The 17,894-nt window shown below is 33.8% G+C and overlaps 1 protein-coding gene across 1 annotated transcript; it reads right to left on the minus strand.

The window, feature by feature from the left end:
* Positions 1-27: 27 nt before the first annotated feature.
* Positions 28-16,961, minus strand: LOC128160660 (uncharacterized). The gene is made up of 6 exons (XM_052824021.1): positions 16,899-16,961; positions 13,443-13,528; positions 10,928-11,054; positions 8,693-8,859; positions 8,141-8,348; positions 28-2,148 (listed from the first exon to the last, which is right to left on the minus strand). The coding sequence occupies exons 2-6, from the start codon at positions 13,519-13,521 to the stop codon at positions 1,656-1,658; spliced, it is 1,074 nt and encodes a 357-aa protein (XP_052679981.1). The 5' UTR covers positions 13,522-13,528; positions 16,899-16,961; the 3' UTR covers positions 28-1,655.
* Positions 16,962-17,894: the final 933 nt, after the last annotated feature.

Consider the following 17,894-nt stretch of genomic DNA (forward strand, 5'->3'; position numbering starts at 1 on the left):
AAAATGACATTTTCCCGATTTTAACATTTACCTCGATGACATGCTCGATTGTGACAAAGCGGCGGGTGTGACTTGTCAACAGAGGATGCTCACTCCTCCTAGGCACCTTATCCTACTTCTATCTTTTTAGAGGTCCGTGTTGCTCTGTTTTGAATTTGTATTTCGTTTTATGGATTTATGAGATGGTTGACAGTTTGTTATTGTCTTGCCCACATCCTATATCAAGCACTAGGATTAAATCGTTAGCCATACCATGAATTTTGTAAACAGATGTACGGCAGCCATGACTTGGTATAATATCCCTGTTAATTGTATGCTATAATACATTTATTTATACGAACCTAAGAATGGACCAGTCAAGATGCAAGACTTTACCCATATGCGAAGTGCCAAATGAATCTTAGTTTTTTGTCAATTTTTTTTCCAAAGCATATCAGCTTTCAGCTCAGGTGAGCTAAAACAAATGAGACCCAGGGAAAGATAATTAAATCATTGATTTCTTTTACTCTACAGAACCTTTCAAAAATAATCAGGCATTTATCAAATTTGCATCACAGATTTACATAAATGTAGCGTTCCGTTAAAAAAAGCCGACTTTGACATAATGACTGGTTTTAAACATAAAGCAGCTCTTGACTCATCATCAACGTATCAAGATTAAATCATAAAACTTCACCCGTATCCATTGGGCGTGATAACATTTTGATGTAATTAAAATGTTCAAATTCTTATCTTAAAATTTTTATAATGGATAAAAAGGTGCAATGCCATACATTTAAAAAGACAGAAAACTATCAAATGTCATACTGTAAAGTTTTAGGCAAAATATACAAAGCATAATACTATTTGTTATATTAAAAACATCCTGTTTTGTAAACACAATTGCCAGATACAAAGTTCCATATTTAAAATAAATGAGACTTTGAAAACATTAGATAATATTAAACTATCAAACTGAAAAGATAGGTAACTTGCAAATGATAAAAAAATCTAAATCAAATGAAGTGTTAACGAATATTAATACTTAGTAAACAACCGACGTAGCCAAAAACATTATACAAGCTCAGTTTACAAAACAAAGGTTTGTGGGCATCGTATCTCTATTGTACCTGGTTGTTCATGGCATTACAATTCAGGTTACTCATAACAAGTACCTTAGAAACGCATTGTAAATAAATAATAATGGAAAAAAGGATTAAAATTTGTAAACTTAAACAACTCATATGGAGATCATGCTTCCTAAATCTAATACTTTCTAAAAGTTTGTGAGATTTTTGTATTTATTGTATTACAGTAAAACACGCTTATAACGAAGTCCCAGGGACGGGCAATAGTACTTTGTTAAAAGCGTAATTCGTTATATCCGTCAAGTTTACAACATGAAATAGAGACTTGGGGAATGAAATTCACTTTGCTGTAAGCGTCAATTCATTATAAGCGTGTTCGCTATAACCGTGTTTTACTGTACAGTAAAACACTCTTATAACGAAGTCCCAGGGACGGGCAATAGTACTTTGTTAAAAGCGTAATTCGTTATATCCGTCAAGTTTACAACATGAAATAGAGACTTGGGGAATGAAATTCACTTTGCTGTAAGCGTCAATTCATTATAAGCGTGTTCGCTATAACCGTGTTTTACTGTATTGTATTTATACCTATTTATGTACAGGACCGCCTCGACAATGACCATCTAAGCTGTCGATGTCGATGATATCACGGAGTTTTAAGTAATCTCTCATTAATGTTGGAATATGTAAGGTATCAATGGCTGGAAATATCGTTGTATCCTTAGTACTCTTCCTTAAACGTTCTCTTATTGCTGATCTACACATCTGTTTCAAGCTGTTTGGTTCGGCAACATTTACACCAAAACGTCTCAGTTTTTCTCTGATGACTCGATTGCTGTGGTCGACACTTGTGAAATGATACCCAGCCGCCAAAAACGTCTCCAAAATAACGCTAAACTTGACACAACCACCGAAACACGAATAGCGAGTGTGTCTACAAAATTGAAACCAGACATCGCTTATGTTATACATGTTTGGATCCACACCATGCTGTAGAAGTAGGATTGCACTGTCACATTCGAAATTTAGACCAGGTGAAATACTCGATGTTTCGTGTATGGGTTTGAAGACTTTTCCTCTCCTATATATTTTGGAATAAAAACACGAATTAATCGTTACAAACGTTATAAATCTAAACCCCAAACACATTCAGCGTGTCTTATCTTTCATTAATAACTGCTCTCGTATGAGTGTAAACATGTTAAAGTTGTGTATTCAACACAAACATGCTTTGTCGAAGGTTGGATCTCATAAGGTTACCTACGTATAAAATAAAGTATATGTTCGATATAAGATAATAAAATTACAATCCTTTTGAATCCTGTACCACCATTTTTTGACATTAACAAATTAGAGGATTTAGTTCTTATTGTCATGATATCCATTTATCAATATAGAGAGTTTCGTTTGAAGAAAAGATGAAACCGTTGTGAAATAAATAATTTGCATGTTATGATTAAGCAGTCTTTAACAGAGGAATAATTCTGAAATCTAGATCTGTTTAAATAAACAAGCATTCTTCGAGCATTGCACAAGAAATACGTGTCCCCTACCGGCACCCACCCACGCCCTAATTTTAAAGCAATTGTATTTTGTTATAAATAGGTCTGGAGAAAATTATTTTTAAACGTACAAAACCGTAAGTATTAAAAAACCGAGTCGTTTTGAATGAATTTTTTCATCAACTTTGAATTCAGCTGTATGTTATAATCTTAGGATTCATTTTGGGTCCATTTGCGTAAAACAACACACCGGCGTACATGTGAACCTGACCATAGTTGCGAGAATTTTTCAAAAATAAATAACTTTAACACCTGTTAATAAAAAGGGAACCGTAGTTGAACTCAATGAATGAAAATTTCTGTTTAATGGAATGGTACAGATAGATTTGCACCATAAAATTTCATCCCGCCTCTCAATGTCTTACCTTCATTTATTGGAACACTGATCGAGTCTATAACTAACCCGATCGTAAATAAGTGCTTTTTTTAAAATTGATAAGTAATACGTAAATACTTGAGGATAAAAGTAACAAGTCAAATGATCTCTGAGGGTACACATTAGGCTGCTCCTTAACAAGGCCGAGTACAGAACGAGTACGCACGCGTTCGCGCAGCGTTTCATTTGTATTGTGACGTCATCTTTTTGCTTGGTTGACGCCATGGCGTGATAGTTTCAACTGCAGATATTCAGCGAAATTCAGCGAAATTTGTTGAACATGCCTCGTTTAATGCGTAAAATTAATGTTTTATTGTGGAATAAACATAACTGTCTTGAAGTATAAGCTATATTTGGGCTCGGGTCGAAAACATGAAGAGGGTTCAGCAAGCCTAACCCTCTGTCACGTTTTCTTAACCCGCCTAAATATAGCTTAATTCATATATTTCAAGACAGTTACCATGTATTTTATATCAATGACCCTTAATATGTGATGTTATATTTTTTTTTTTTATTACTTAATATGTCTGAATGCTCTAATAATACTATTAAGATCACCTTTTCCGCCTTTGTCAAATAAAAAATAGCCATTATCTGACAAATCTGGGAAATTGGGCATACAAAAATCAACTTTGATAAGACCCCTGGAACAAACCAGGAGGTAAAAAGGTTTTTTTTATTTGACCAGTTGATGCCTTTTAGCAATAACTTTAATATGTAGAATGGGAAAAGAAATCCCTAGGGCAGAAGTTTAAAAAAATGTGCAAAATTGATACATTTCAAGCGAAATCCCATAGGGTCCTATGTTAAAGATTAACAAACTTTGAGATGACCCCCTAAACAAACGGTGTGGTAAATGTCTTATTTTTTAATCTTAAAATAATAATTATATCAGAAAAAATTCAGGTAAAAAATTTCATTAAAAAATCTAGGGCAGAACTAATTAGACCCGGCCTCGTTAAAACCAATTAAAAAAACTTATCAAAATGTAACTATAATCGGGCCATTATATATAAAATCATGCAAACAAAGCGAGGCCATAATTGGGGTAGGGATGACCAAGGGGTCATGTGATGCCCTAGTTCACAAGGAACAACAATCTTTTTTGTTTCACTTCCGATGATGACTGGAAGTGACAGACGACATTCCATGATTGTGCATTTAACAAATTAAATATTATATATAGATTTTCGTCACCGAAAGCAAGATTTGTCTTGCCAAAATGGCCGAGTGAAAAAACGGTTGCCGCTCACTGCTAGATAAGTGGGTTCCAGAGGTCTTGACTCCAAGGCCAGAAAAAGGTAGAGCTCCAAGATGGTGAATTTCCCTGTGCTGTATGTATATTATCTATTTCATTCTCTATGGGCAGATATTAGTGTAGCGGCTTAGGTCAATATTTCAGCAAGATATTTCACTTGTGGATACAAGCACCAGGTTTTGCATGAAGGTTCCTTGAACATTACTTGATCAAAAAATATCGTTGGCCAATCAAGTTTTAGTCATTTTCAAGATGGCCGCCTCTTATTTCAAAATGGCGCCTTTTTCATAATGTTTTCATGATATTTTAAATACATCTGGCTAATGTTTTTTTTCTGTGAAATTATGAAGAAAACTTTGTTGTATAATATAATTTGATGTTCATTTCATATATGAACACTCTGCGCATGCGTTTAAAAAGATGCTGCAGCTCATTTTTTAATGTACATGATCTAATCGTCTAAGCAGTTGCACTGCAAAGAGCAGTGCAAAATAATTCGGACTTGAAACATTTGCATTCCCCAGAACAACTAATATTACATCAACATATCAGTAGTGTTTGACATGAAGCCGCAATTGATGGTAAGGATGTCCCGTGTGAAACCGAAAAACCGCAATCTTATCCCAACCCTATCTGGAAGGGGATGCTGTGGTTTTTTACTTTCAAAGTAACTGACCCAATGTATTGTGACCCATAGAAAATGCACAAGTCGGTCGGTATTCGTTTTACAAGATTTATTAAAACTCCGCAACTTATTTCAATATTCCAGGATATCGGGAGTCGGTGGTACGAGCGCCTTGACTGTCGCTCTCCAACTGTCGAATAATTAAACATGGCCAACAATTACACATAGATAACAAAACATTTTTAACAATAGAGAATAATAGAAAAGTAAATATAAAGAGCTACTTCAATTAACGGATTACTAAGATAAACTGAGTGTCAATAAAGGGTGTCCGGATCAAAGTCACTCAACGCCAGTGACAGGGGAAAAGGTGTCATGTCCAAGGGGGACATTTCACACGATGATAGTATGTCAAGCTTGCAATACAGATCTCTTAATCTGCTCTACAAGAGCAACTCTTGAGGGATCGAGGGATGCCATTGTATGGAAGCTGCTTACGAGCAAAGAGGCCAAGGCGCGTGTCATTTACTGTATTGGAAGTGCTAGACCGAACGTACATGATGTGTACAAATTCTTCTAGTTTATAAAGTATATGTTCTGTCACACTGTCATAAGGAGAACTTAAGAGTCTGAGTACCTCTGTTCCGTTCTCAAACACATTTCAGCCTGCCATTCTGTCATTTTACCTGTCTCAAAAAATGCGAACTCTGTATCCCAGTCCGTGAATCTATGAAAGAATGACAATGCTTTGATCTTGGACCCAGTGATCCAACAATGTCATGAACTGGTATCCATCGCAAATCCTTGCCCTTTCCAAATGTCATCCATAACTCATCATCATTTTAATCATAAAAAACAACCACACCAATAACAACAACAATCTGTATCCGAACTCACTGTGATGATTGAATTGATAGTACCCACGGCTGCATGTTTTGCATTTGCATTTTGCATTGATTTGTATTTTTTCCTTTGTTACAACTATAGTAGTTTCTGTCGTAATAGTAGCAGATACGATTTGGTCTGCTTAAATCCAGATGGTCTTGTTTTGTTCTCATTACACCGAAAAAAAAGTGTTCCAGGAGTTTGGCGGTCCAGTGTTTCTAGTTATCTTCCATCCAGATCTAATGCCTCTTTTTCTGCTAGTTTCACCTACAAGTTAATGGTTATCATCTTTGTAAACATCGAAGACAATAGCCTTGCGCAAGCGAAGTGCGCTAGGATAATGTCATTGGCATAGTTATCAAAGGTTTGACATTGTTCGGTTGTTTTCAATTGACAATAATGATGGACCGTCAATAACAAGTGAGGGAACTGTCGGTACACTGTTTGGCAATACTTGACTAGCTGCCAAAATAGGCATCGACTTAGATTTCACACCAGTATTCAAAAAAAACATTTTGAGAAAGCGAGGGGGGAATTTCTGGTTTCATATTCCAAAAATTCTTGTAAATCTCATTGCTCTGACAGGAAATAAAAGTCTAGATAACAGGCTACAGTCATCTTCTAAATTTGCTAACTATGTCTTTGAAGAATCAGCTTTTTGTTTGGAAACTTTACTATTAGAAAAACTGAATCACTGAATTTTTCAAGCATAGCCATTGCACAAGCCCATGAGCAGAACAGTGCAAATGTAAAAGGTGATGATGGTGCGATATTGCTAACTGTCAAAGAATCTAGAGGGTAGGTAACTGGAAACAGTAGACTTGGAACTCTTTTTTTCGGTGTATCGAGAAAAAACTGAACTATTGGGTTTTTAGCAAACAAAATCGTATCTGTAACTATAACGACAGAAACTACTGTAGTTGTAACAAAGGAAAAAATGTTGTCAGTAACAGAGCTATAGATACAGACTTTGTATCATCTTGAAACCATGAAGAAGCTGACATTTGTATGTTCCTACATACAAAACATGAAGCCTTGGGTAGTATCAAATTAAGTTCGGATACAGATTGTTGTTGTTATTGGTGTGGGTGTTTTTGATGATTTGAAGGTTGATGAGTTATGGGTGAAAGGGCAGGAATTTGTGATCGATACCAATTCATGATAATATTTGATCAGTGGGTCCAAGTTCAAAAGCACTTTAATTCTTTCATGCATTCACGGATTGTGATACAGAGTCCGTATTTGATGGGACATGTAAAATGACAGCATGGCAGGCTGAAATGTGTTTGAGAGCGTTGCAGAGGTATTCGGATTCTTAAGTTCTCCTTGTGACTGTGTGACAGAACATATAATCAATTTGTACACATCATGTACGTTCGGTCCAGCACTGCCAATAGAGTAAATGACACGCGCCTTGACCTCTTTGCTCGTAAGCAGCGTCCGTACAATAGCATCCCTCGATCCCTCAGAAGCTGCTCTTGTAGAGCATATTAAGAGATCTGTATTGCAAGCTAAACATACATTGGGTCAGTTACTATGTAAGTAACAAAACTCACCATCCCTTTCCAGATAGGGTTGGGATAAAGATTACGGTTTTCAGATTTCACATTGGACATCCTTACCACCAATGGCGGCTTCATGTTAAGAACTACTGAAATTATGCTGTAATATTAGTTGTTCTGGGGAATGCAAATGTTTCAAGTCCGAATTATTTTGCACTGCTCTTTGCAGTGCAACTGCTTAGACGATTAGATCATGTACATTAAAAAATGAGCTGCAGCATCTTTTTAAACGCATGCGCAGAGTGTTTATATATGAAATGAACATCAAATTATATCATACAACAAATTTTTCTTCATAATTTCACAGAAAATAAAAACATTACCCAGAAATATTTAAAATATCATGAAAACATTTTGGAAAAAAACGCCATTTTGAAATTAGAGGCGGCCATCTTGAAAATGACCAAAACTTGAATGGCCAACGATATTTTTTGATCAAGTAATGTTCAAGGAACCTTCATGCAAAATTTGGTGCTTGTATCAACAAATTAAATATTCCATCCACTATCCGCTACACTATATATGTTAATTTGAGTGTTATTGCAATGTTTGTGCCTATGCCTTTTGAAGAACATCTATTTACGCATTTTTGTCACATTACATTTTAAAGGAAAAAATCTTGGCGAACGGAGGACCTTAATATTAAGAACTGAGCAAACAAAGAAAGTTTTCAAACTTGTTTGGAAATCGGAGTGGGGACAGAATGACTGACAAACTGTGATAAAGACGAAATTCTCTCCCTCTTCTCTGTTTTCGCATAATTAGAACGAGGTGACATTTTCAGAATGTAATCTGTTATAATTACCCAAAAAACAGACAAGGTCCCCATCTCGTTGTGTTCAACTTTGCCCCGGCCTGAAGATAAAGTTCCAAGAAGTGTTGTGGGCGGTAACAGCCTTTATTATACCGGGAATAAGTTCGTCCAACGTGATCAAAGATACTGTACAATTCTTCCTCGGGTTCCTCAAGTTCGACACACTGCCGACGACCTTGAAATCCATTTACATTTGCCCCTATATATTCAACAAATATATAAGTTCATGACAAGAAATAACGTTGAATAACAAACCAAACAATCTCCCCCCCCCCTTTAAAACATTGTGTTCATTAATTGAGAATTTAAAAAAATGATGAACACAGAGTCAAGTAAAATCATTTGATTTGAACTTACGAACAACATATTATAAAACATGCATTGAGAAACATTCATTACAAAATCAGACAAATTACTAATTATAATGATGATATAGATCATTGATGAGATCTGTAAAATAAAGATTGTCAAAAAGAATTATTCCTTTCTTTTATTTCATTTGTATGTAAAACAAACAAAAAAGGGGGAAAAAACGAACTCTACCTGAATTCAACAATAATTTAACTATCTCTGCATCTCCAACATTTGTTGCAAAATACAACGGTGGGACACCCTCTTCGGACGGAAATTGCATATCCCTTGGACGAACTTGTAAGTTTACGTCTGCGCCAAGTTTTATAAGTTCAGTGGCTAGTTTTAATTCCCTATACCTGAAATTCAGTTGGAACATGTATTACAAACAGCTGTCCATCACGTTGTTACGTTATTTCAAAACTTTTCAAGCACAAAATAAACATAAATAAAATCTTGATAAATTTAATCAATTTTTTGAATAATCATCTATGACATAATTTGACGCATGTCCCATTTATATATATATATAGAGAGAGAGAGAGAGAAAGAGAGAGAGAGAAAGAGAGAGAGAGAGAGAGAGAGAGAGAGAGTATGATAAGGCTAAAATATGCAAACTAACAATCTGTTATAAAATAAAAGGAAATAAAATTAATCCTTTCTGAGAAGATATGTGATATAATAGCATCCAGATGCATGTTATATAGATGCCTTTTGGCTCGGGCTCATCATTCTAATCGGCTCGGTATACAAACCCTTTTCAAAATCAACTGGGGCTAAAAGGTAGCAAAAAGTTTAGCTCGTTCATATCTAAAAAAAATTATTACAATCTTTTTAATTTAAAGTTTTCCAAAGGCAATAGTCCATCCACTATCATTAATGTATCGGACATCAATTTTTCCCTAGACAAGTCCAACATGTTTTAACCATCAGACCAATTTGGCAGAGGGTGAGAGGGGTAGCTTTTTGCATTAAAAAATCTTCCAGTTTTCATTGTCCAGTAAGGTATATGTTAGCCTTTATGTCCATGAGGCCCTTAATTAACGGTCTATTATTCTGTCAATCTGATGGTAGCCCATTCACTAGATTCCAGTTCTCAGCAGTTATAAATAAAACCACTAGGCCTAAAGCGCTAGGACTGCATAGCCATCGATACAAAGTACATTCTTTTCGGATAGGGGCTGCCACCGCTGCATATCAGCAAGGTTGCCATTCAGATTCTATTTGCGAGTCAGGCAGATGGAAATCACAAATTTGTAAATCCTATATCCGTTGCCCTATTAAAGTAGTTAGCTGTTAAAGTCTCTGCTTTCAGATTCTGCAGTATGGTGTGTGGTGTCTTCCATTATTAGACATGTCTTTCTGGCAGCCATGCTTAGAACAGGAGGGATCAACTTGGGGTTGAAAAGATTGAAAATAGAAATATGGTGGCAAGGGTATGCCGGATTAAATTTCACTGACCTATGAAAAAAAGGTCATATATCTTACTAAATTAGAGTAAGCCCCTGACTTTCTTGTTAATCATTGTGGGGGTAATGATTCAGGTGACTCTGACTGGCTCCTCGCTGAGTTGATAGAACATATGTCCAAGAGCATAACCAGCCTACCGAAGACTAAGTTAGTTTGGTCGCAAATATTGCCACGGAAGTCTTATAGATATTCTTCAGATCTTGAAGCTATGGAGACAATAGGGCAACATCATGTCAAAAACAGGGCTTGAGGGCATATATTAAACACACAGATATTATTGGGAACATCAACCAGTTTTCGGGGCAATGGTAATGTGCATCTCAATCCTTTGGGTAACAACAAATTCTTGAGTGACATTCAGTGGGGCCTTGAATATTTCCGGAAAGGGTTTGAGACCGTATTTCCGGCCGAACGCCAATGAAGGGTTATTTCACATACAAACAATGCAACTTAATACTAAATAGGGTATCCCTAAAGCATTATAATCATAAATTTAATAGATGGCTTTTGGTCGTGGGTGAGTTGAATTGGGTTCCCCTTGTGGGGCAGCCTTAAACCTTCAGTGCACCCGTCCATTCAACTAATGTGACAAGTTTGTGTAAATAATTAACAAATATATTGTTCGCAGTTAACCCGAAACAATCAAATACTATTGATTTGATGCTGCTGCTCATTTTGCTTCTTGCTGCTGCTGCTACCATCTTACATTCTAATTATAGACATTCAAATGTTCAAACTGCTTTTATTGCCACGACCAAAAACGCCAAACAGTAAAAATCTAATTACACAATTACTTGTGTTTGGTAATTTCTTCCATATAGATAATAGCTTCTATATGCAAGTTAATTTTAAGACACAATTATCTGTGTTTGGTAATTTCTGCTATATAGATAATGTGATTTTGTTTGTTTATGCACCATTTTATTCCAGGCATTATATAGTGTACAATTAACTCACATGCAGGCTATAACTAAAGGAGTATATTCTTTGTAAACTTCCATTCCATTCTCCTCTGTATATCCAAATATTCTCGTCCATAAGGTTACCTTATTTATGATAAGAGTGTCGACACTTTTTAATCGCACTGTAAAACAAAATCCTTAACATAAATCATATAAAATAAAAATAAGAATATGAGAAAAATATTTAAAAAATTTTTCATATGTAAAATTGTCTGTAAAATTTGCCAATGATTGTGCATGATTATAGATCAACGTACTTTTCAATTATTTACTTACGATTTTTTTTTTATTTGGTCAAATTTTCCTAGATTTAGGGATATTAATCATAGAATTACTTTGTTTGCAATCAAAAAGCATTTTGGTTTTCATTTTTTTTAATGATTCAAGAAGTATTTATTCAATGATGTTTGAATACAATGAAAAAGAATTGAACGGGTACCATACCTGTACGTATTTTGTCTTACAGTCAAGGAACACTAAACAATGTTTTTGACAGAGTATAAGTCTGTAATGCATGTACATATAAAACTTTGTCCAGTGTGAGATTTTTCTGTTTAACACCGTTTTATTTTTTTTTTTACAAAGTCGCTATTAAACATGAAAAATACAACGTTTGCTGTAATAAAATGATAATTGATGGAATGCGCTAATCCATGAGGTAATTGGTTTTTTTTACTTATTAATTTCAAATATATTCATTGAAATAATACTATGTGCTTCCTTTTTTTGACTTGCATTGGATGTATATGTAGCACTCGGACGAAGGCGTCATAACAATGATTTAAATGAAATGAGATTATGACTCAGAGTTTACTCACTGGGCGTGTTTAGTTTGAGACATGCTGTTTATTATGGTACTTTTATTTTTATGATTGAAATGAATATAGAATTCATAAGAATATAAATTTTGAAATGTTGTGGCAATCTTTTTTCATCAGTAAATAAATTAAATTGCAACTCTTACATGCATCTGTTTCTCACATTCATGTAATACTTGATTAAAGATATAGATCTTTGTATAACAATCTATATGGAACAGCAAAAAATCTAAATCGAACGAAAACGTATTATGACAAAGGGGTGCATATATACTGAAGAGATTCTGATCAGAAAATACATGTAACACAGTTAAGACATGTTTTGTTAATTTTTTATTTTTTTTAATTGTATTTATTTTACAATATATCATACCGATAATTTAATTGTATTTAACATTATTTAAACCTCTGCGTTGAGGAGGATCCATGATTTGACGTCAGGGGCCGACAGTAAAAACCAGTGGGTGTGGGGTCAGCTCTGAGGCCCTATTTGATCGAGGGCAAAGCCTTGGTAGTGGCAGAGGGGATGGAGCCCTTAGCAGGTCATGAATTTTAGAGATTTTACAGGGTACAGATTAAAGTTTCGTAAGTAAACATTTGTACTTATTCTTTCATGATAAAAAAAAGATATTCAAAATTACGATTTGTTAAGAAATGCAACCAAGCCATCAGAAGCTGCTTCTGCCTTGATTAAATTCTAGAAACGTATACTTTCATTTCTACATCTCTTTGATTAATAAATGGGTGTAAATTATATTTATTTTAAGATTCCAATGTTTAAAACACTGTCTGTTTGGTTATACTTTCTTACCATTTTAAAATGTAGATGATTTCAAAATATACTGCAAAGTGCAAATATATCAAAGAAAATCATCATAAATTGAATGAGGACCTTGAACTTTGGTGGAACATTGTCATAACTAGTTAAATCATTGTTTACTTTCATAGTAAACTTTGTAATAAAGAATAGTTAAGTGATAAGAAACGATGTAACATACTTACATGTGTACTTACAAATCTACTGTGCAAGGTTTGATTACATTAAACATGTAAATTAAGTCTCTTAACATTGGAAAACATACTATCACAATCGATCAATTGACTTAAGTGGCTGATACATCATGTAATTCATTGTAGGAACTCTGTTTTATAGGTTTTCTTTATATTACACAACTGGACACACAGGATTTCTATGTAGAAAAGCCTTTAGTTTCTGACAATGTCGATAGTTAGACCCACGATACGTTTCATTTCGTTGGTATCTTAAATTTGAAAATTGAATCCGCCACTTTAAATAAAAATATTGCTGAGAAGGGAGCCACATAAGGTACATTGAACAAACTGAGCAAACATGACGATACATTTTGCAGTGTTTTTTTTAAACCAAGCATTTAATTTGCACGTTCAGATTTGTGAAATTATACTTGTACTCTACATGTCCGGATCTAGATGGAAGATCGTAATGAAAAAAAATCCGAAACTCAGATATCCTCCCACCCCCCAACCGACAGAATATTCATACTTATTAATTCTGAATTCACAAATAACCTAAAATAGGGATCAATTCCCCCTTGAAAACAAAACATTTCCTCGAAATCATACCCTTTAAAGAAATATCCGGATCCACGCATGCTAAACACTTGCATGGTACAATGTACTTTAAAATGTAGAATTACAATTTGTTTGTCTTACGTGAGTTCCAGGCGTAGCTTATTAAAGCGTCCTCAAGTTCTGGTGGTTCACTTAGGAAATATTGCAAGATGTTTCCCATCTCCAAGCTGCAAAAAAACCAAGAAAGTTTATTTGAAATCTATTTATCAATCAATTATATAATTAATTTGAGATCAAAAACCTCTTTCAGTAAAGAAAAAAACTGGAGCGCTTTTTTAAAAATAAGATAGAAATGCACACCTTTTATTCTTTAAAATTATGTATTTTAGACTTATACATGATTGTACACTTGTCAGGTGATATCTCAGAATGAGTCAATAAATTCAAATAACTTTAACCAAAACGCTAGAAATTCTTTTAACGTGAATAATTTATTTTTTTAATTTTCAAAAGTAATTCTTAATGGAGAGACATTTGAAAATTTCTACCTATCTCTCACGTAATTAAAAAAAATTCAATATGTATATATAACACGTAAAACCGTATTTTTTTTTCAAAAACGGAAGATATCTTTCAATTTGATACACCTTTTATATGGTCAATAATTTGTCTACTAGTTTGTAAGGACAGTTCTTTTTATTAATAGCGAGCGCAGCGAGCCGGGGCGAAGCGCCGCTCGCGTAGCGGGCTCCATAGACAACGTGTACGAACGGAGGAAATTCGCTTTGTAATCTGCACATTGTTTAAAGACAATTTTGTGGACCCGCGTGAAAACGTTCTACTATCCCAGTGATCCTTTGCGGTGCATAGCAACATGGCGGAACAGGAAGCGTTTCTAAGGAAAATTCTTACCTGTAAATCGCATACATTATTTTCATTTACCAATAAAAAAGTCCTTCAAAAACACCAAAGTATGCATCCAATATGCTTACCTAAAAAAAACCTGTACCTATCTGAACTTTTGCTGACATATGACGTCATTTCCTTTCCCGAATTTGTCCGACAAATTTACGAAAACTGTCGAGCGCAAAAGAAAGTTAAGTATGACGTCACAGTGATCTCGAGTTTTAATTTCCTGCGATACATTTAGAGGTGGATCAAGCATCTGTATTAGATGTTATGTGTAGGAAGTATTCAGTATCAGTGTTAACGGTGACTCTTTGGCTGATTAGTTTTGTTTTGATAATTTTTTGCTTAGTAAATACACATGTTCCATGCTAAATTTACTGTCATATTGATCCAATCATATATGCATACGTTAGGTAGGTGACAAAAATTATTAAAAAAGAGAAGTCCAATTATTATTAGATCTACGTGCAGCCATGTCATTCTGTAATGAATAAATAAAAGGAAAACAATTGAACTGTTAAAATATCTACATGTATTTGTTATAGTTGCATATGTGGTCAAACCTTTCAAAAATATTGGATATCATACACTAAAAAAGAGTGAGGGCACATGTCTACATATAGAGCGTAAACAAAATTGATGTCACAGAGGAAAATAATTAAAACACAGGTAACAGCAAGGAACAGAACGAAAAATAACACAGACACACAATTTATTGTTTACTGATTTTAATGATCGATAAAAAATAATTGTATTTACTTAAAAAAAAAACGGCTTTTTGTTTATCAAAATATTTTAGTAAGTCTGTTTAACATTGTATTAATGCTCAGTGGTAGTTTGTTAAGTGTAAAAGCCTAGGAAGGGACCATTGAAATAAAAGTTTGATAACTTCGAATTCCTTGCGGTGGTAAAAGTTTTCGAGACAAAGCCAAAGCTTTTTGGTTAGGGAAAGTCCACTGGTTGCATTTAACAATGATTACAGATGTGTGGTTTCTTCTGCGCTCGCCCAAACGGTAACACCGTAAAACATATTAAATATCGCGCGCTTTATAAATAGAAATTACACGACCACCATGCTCTAACAAGTTTTCTGCGGGAATGGTAATGCAACTCTCAGGGGTGAATGAGGAAAAAATTCCTCTGATCAATAAGACGTCACAATAAGCAACATGATGTCATATTTCACTCAAGAAACCTTATATTAAGAAACTCGTGAAATTTTGTCACTGTCAAACAGATCATATAATCTATATATCAGTTTAATCAAATTTGACCTTTCGCATAAAGGTCCGGTCAAGGTCACAATAATTTCCCTCAACTTAAAGGAAGATAAGAATGAATGTAGTTATCTGCAGTTATATAGATATCTGTTTAAGGTATGAAGTTTCTATTCTTCAATGCAATGAAAGAACATTAGAATGAATGTAGTTATCTGCAGTTATATAGACATCTGTTTAAGGTATGACGTTTCTATTCTTCAATGCAATGAAAGAACATTAGAATGTCTATCAGCGTATACTTATTAATCGGAATAAATATTAAAACTTAAATGCTATTGCTTAGACCGCATTTTCTCTAATTTTCTTAAATTTTGAAGATATTTCTATTATGTTTGATGCTCCCAATATTACAATATTTTTTATTGTTACACAAAAATCTATTTATAGAATGAGCGCTTAAAAAGCTTATTAAAATGTAATTTGAAAGGCCAATCATATTTTAAAAACATATTCTGAACCGCAAGTATCTTATCATTAGTTCATATTAGAAAAAAAATTCAAAAATTAATGTTATTGTTTTCAAAATGCTAAATAGACTCATGAATCTACAGCAATACTGAATTGCAAAAACATGATATTTTCCTACGCCAACGTTCCGTCAAAAATATTGTATTTAAAACTTTGATTACTATTTCTATGGCAAGTTGTATGTTAGTAAAAAAAAAAGAACGAAAAATATGATATTTTAATTTTCTTTCATCTTGATTTAAAGAACATTAATTTTTATCAATTTTACTTTTGACATGTCGAAAATCAGAAAGACTCTTTCCTTTACTGTCAGGTTATACCATGGCACCACAGCTTCAAAGAGCGACAGGAGCAGAAATACAATTCCATAATAAACATTCACTTGATATTAACAATAAGCATTGTTTTCATATAAATAAACAATTTTTTTAAAAAATGACAATAATATCGACAATTATTAAACTCGTAGTTGCCTTAACCTACCCATGTATGTATTAATAACTTTTATTTCTTGGGGTTTATGTTTGTCGGTATGAAAATTCCTCCTGGCTCGTAGGACGTTAATTCGTTGGTTGCAAGTTCGTGAGAATTTTTTTAGTAAATATAAAACAAATGATTGTAAATACGTTTGTAGGGAGGGTGTAAATATATGGGCAAGGGTTACCCACGAAAGTCACGAACATTGGTCCTCCAAGAACAGTGATAATTCCCCAGCATCGAAAACAAATTATTTTTCCGTCTGGATATTTTTTTCTCGAACTATTGATAAAACGGGTTTCCATACAAATATGTTTGTATTAGATGAATGTAAAATGAATGATGATTTTAATTGATGACTTAACACGTCTTTTTAAGAATTATTTGAGCAGATTCTTGTAAACGATATTTTTTAAAAAATGAATGTTTTCAAGAAAATTTAAAATAAAGCTTACATACTTACATGTTACAAAGATCACAGGAGATGAAACTGAAAATAGATTTGTGCAGTATAATTCATTTGTTTATATAGTCTATTTCTGCAATGTGTCATACCATGTCAGGTGACAGTCAGCGAAATTCTATTTTTTGAAATGACAACTATTTCCCCACATGCATGACTACACATATGATATATGAATTTGTGTTTTATATCCATTGGAGAGCAAAGTGAAAACAAAAATGTTACGTGCACCGAAATTCTTTCCATTTTTTTCATTCTTTTCTCCTTTCCTTTATTTTGATAAGTGTATAGCAGCCATGACAGAATATAATTTCCTTTTATATCAACAAATTCAGTTTATACAAGCCCCGAAAATTCACCAGAAGGTAAACCAGGATGATTTTAAGTAATGTGAAAATATTACTAGTCAGTATAATCTTTAGTTCATTTCTGATAAGCTGAAAAATTTGCTAGAGACTCAGAGCAACCGCAAAGTATTTGCAACGGCGTTTTAAGGTAGAATAAAACATTTATTTTCTATTCGACGAGTTTATGTCTGCACCGGATAACCCGACCATTGTTTATGTACTGCCAAAAACAAAATATCAAATATTTGTCAATATTACTTTGTTCAATTTTTTTTTTTTGAGAGAGAGAGAGAAACACGTGAAATTTAACGTATATTAATAGCACTTGATATAAAGGGGTTAGTCAGGAGGACATTTGATGATAATTGAATTACCAAAAACAAAAATCAAAAGTTATTCAAAAACTAAAACTTTTAAAGTCGTACAGCTGATCATAACCAGAGTGAACAAAAAATACGTTTGATTACAATCAACTACAGCATGTACATATTGTTGATCATGCTGTAAACATTGGAAAAATGCATTCGAATTTATATTTAGTGGACAATTTCTCAATCTTTCCTTTTCAGAGCTGGCTAGTTAAGAGATTTTTCTGATAAAATAAGCCTACATGTTAAACGGAAAATTTTATAATTTTAAAAGATTCAAT

Source organism: Crassostrea angulata, chromosome 8 (assembly GCF_025612915.1).
Source record: "Crassostrea angulata isolate pt1a10 chromosome 8, ASM2561291v2, whole genome shotgun sequence".
Lineage (NCBI taxonomy): Eukaryota > Metazoa > Mollusca > Bivalvia > Ostreida > Ostreidae > Magallana > Magallana angulata.

Coding starts and splice junctions, on each gene's coding strand:
- LOC128160660 (XM_052824021.1), bottom strand. CDS start 13,521: ATGGGAAACATCTTGCAATATTTCCTAAGTGAACCACCAGAACTTGAG. Junction 11,055..13,442: donor AAGCTACGCCTGGAACTCAC/GTAAGACAAACA, acceptor TTTGTTTTACAG/TGCGATTAAAAAGTGTCGAC. Junction 8,349..8,692: donor TAAATTATTGTTGAATTCAG/GTAGAGTTCGTT, acceptor TTGAATATATAG/GGGCAAATGTAAATGGATTT.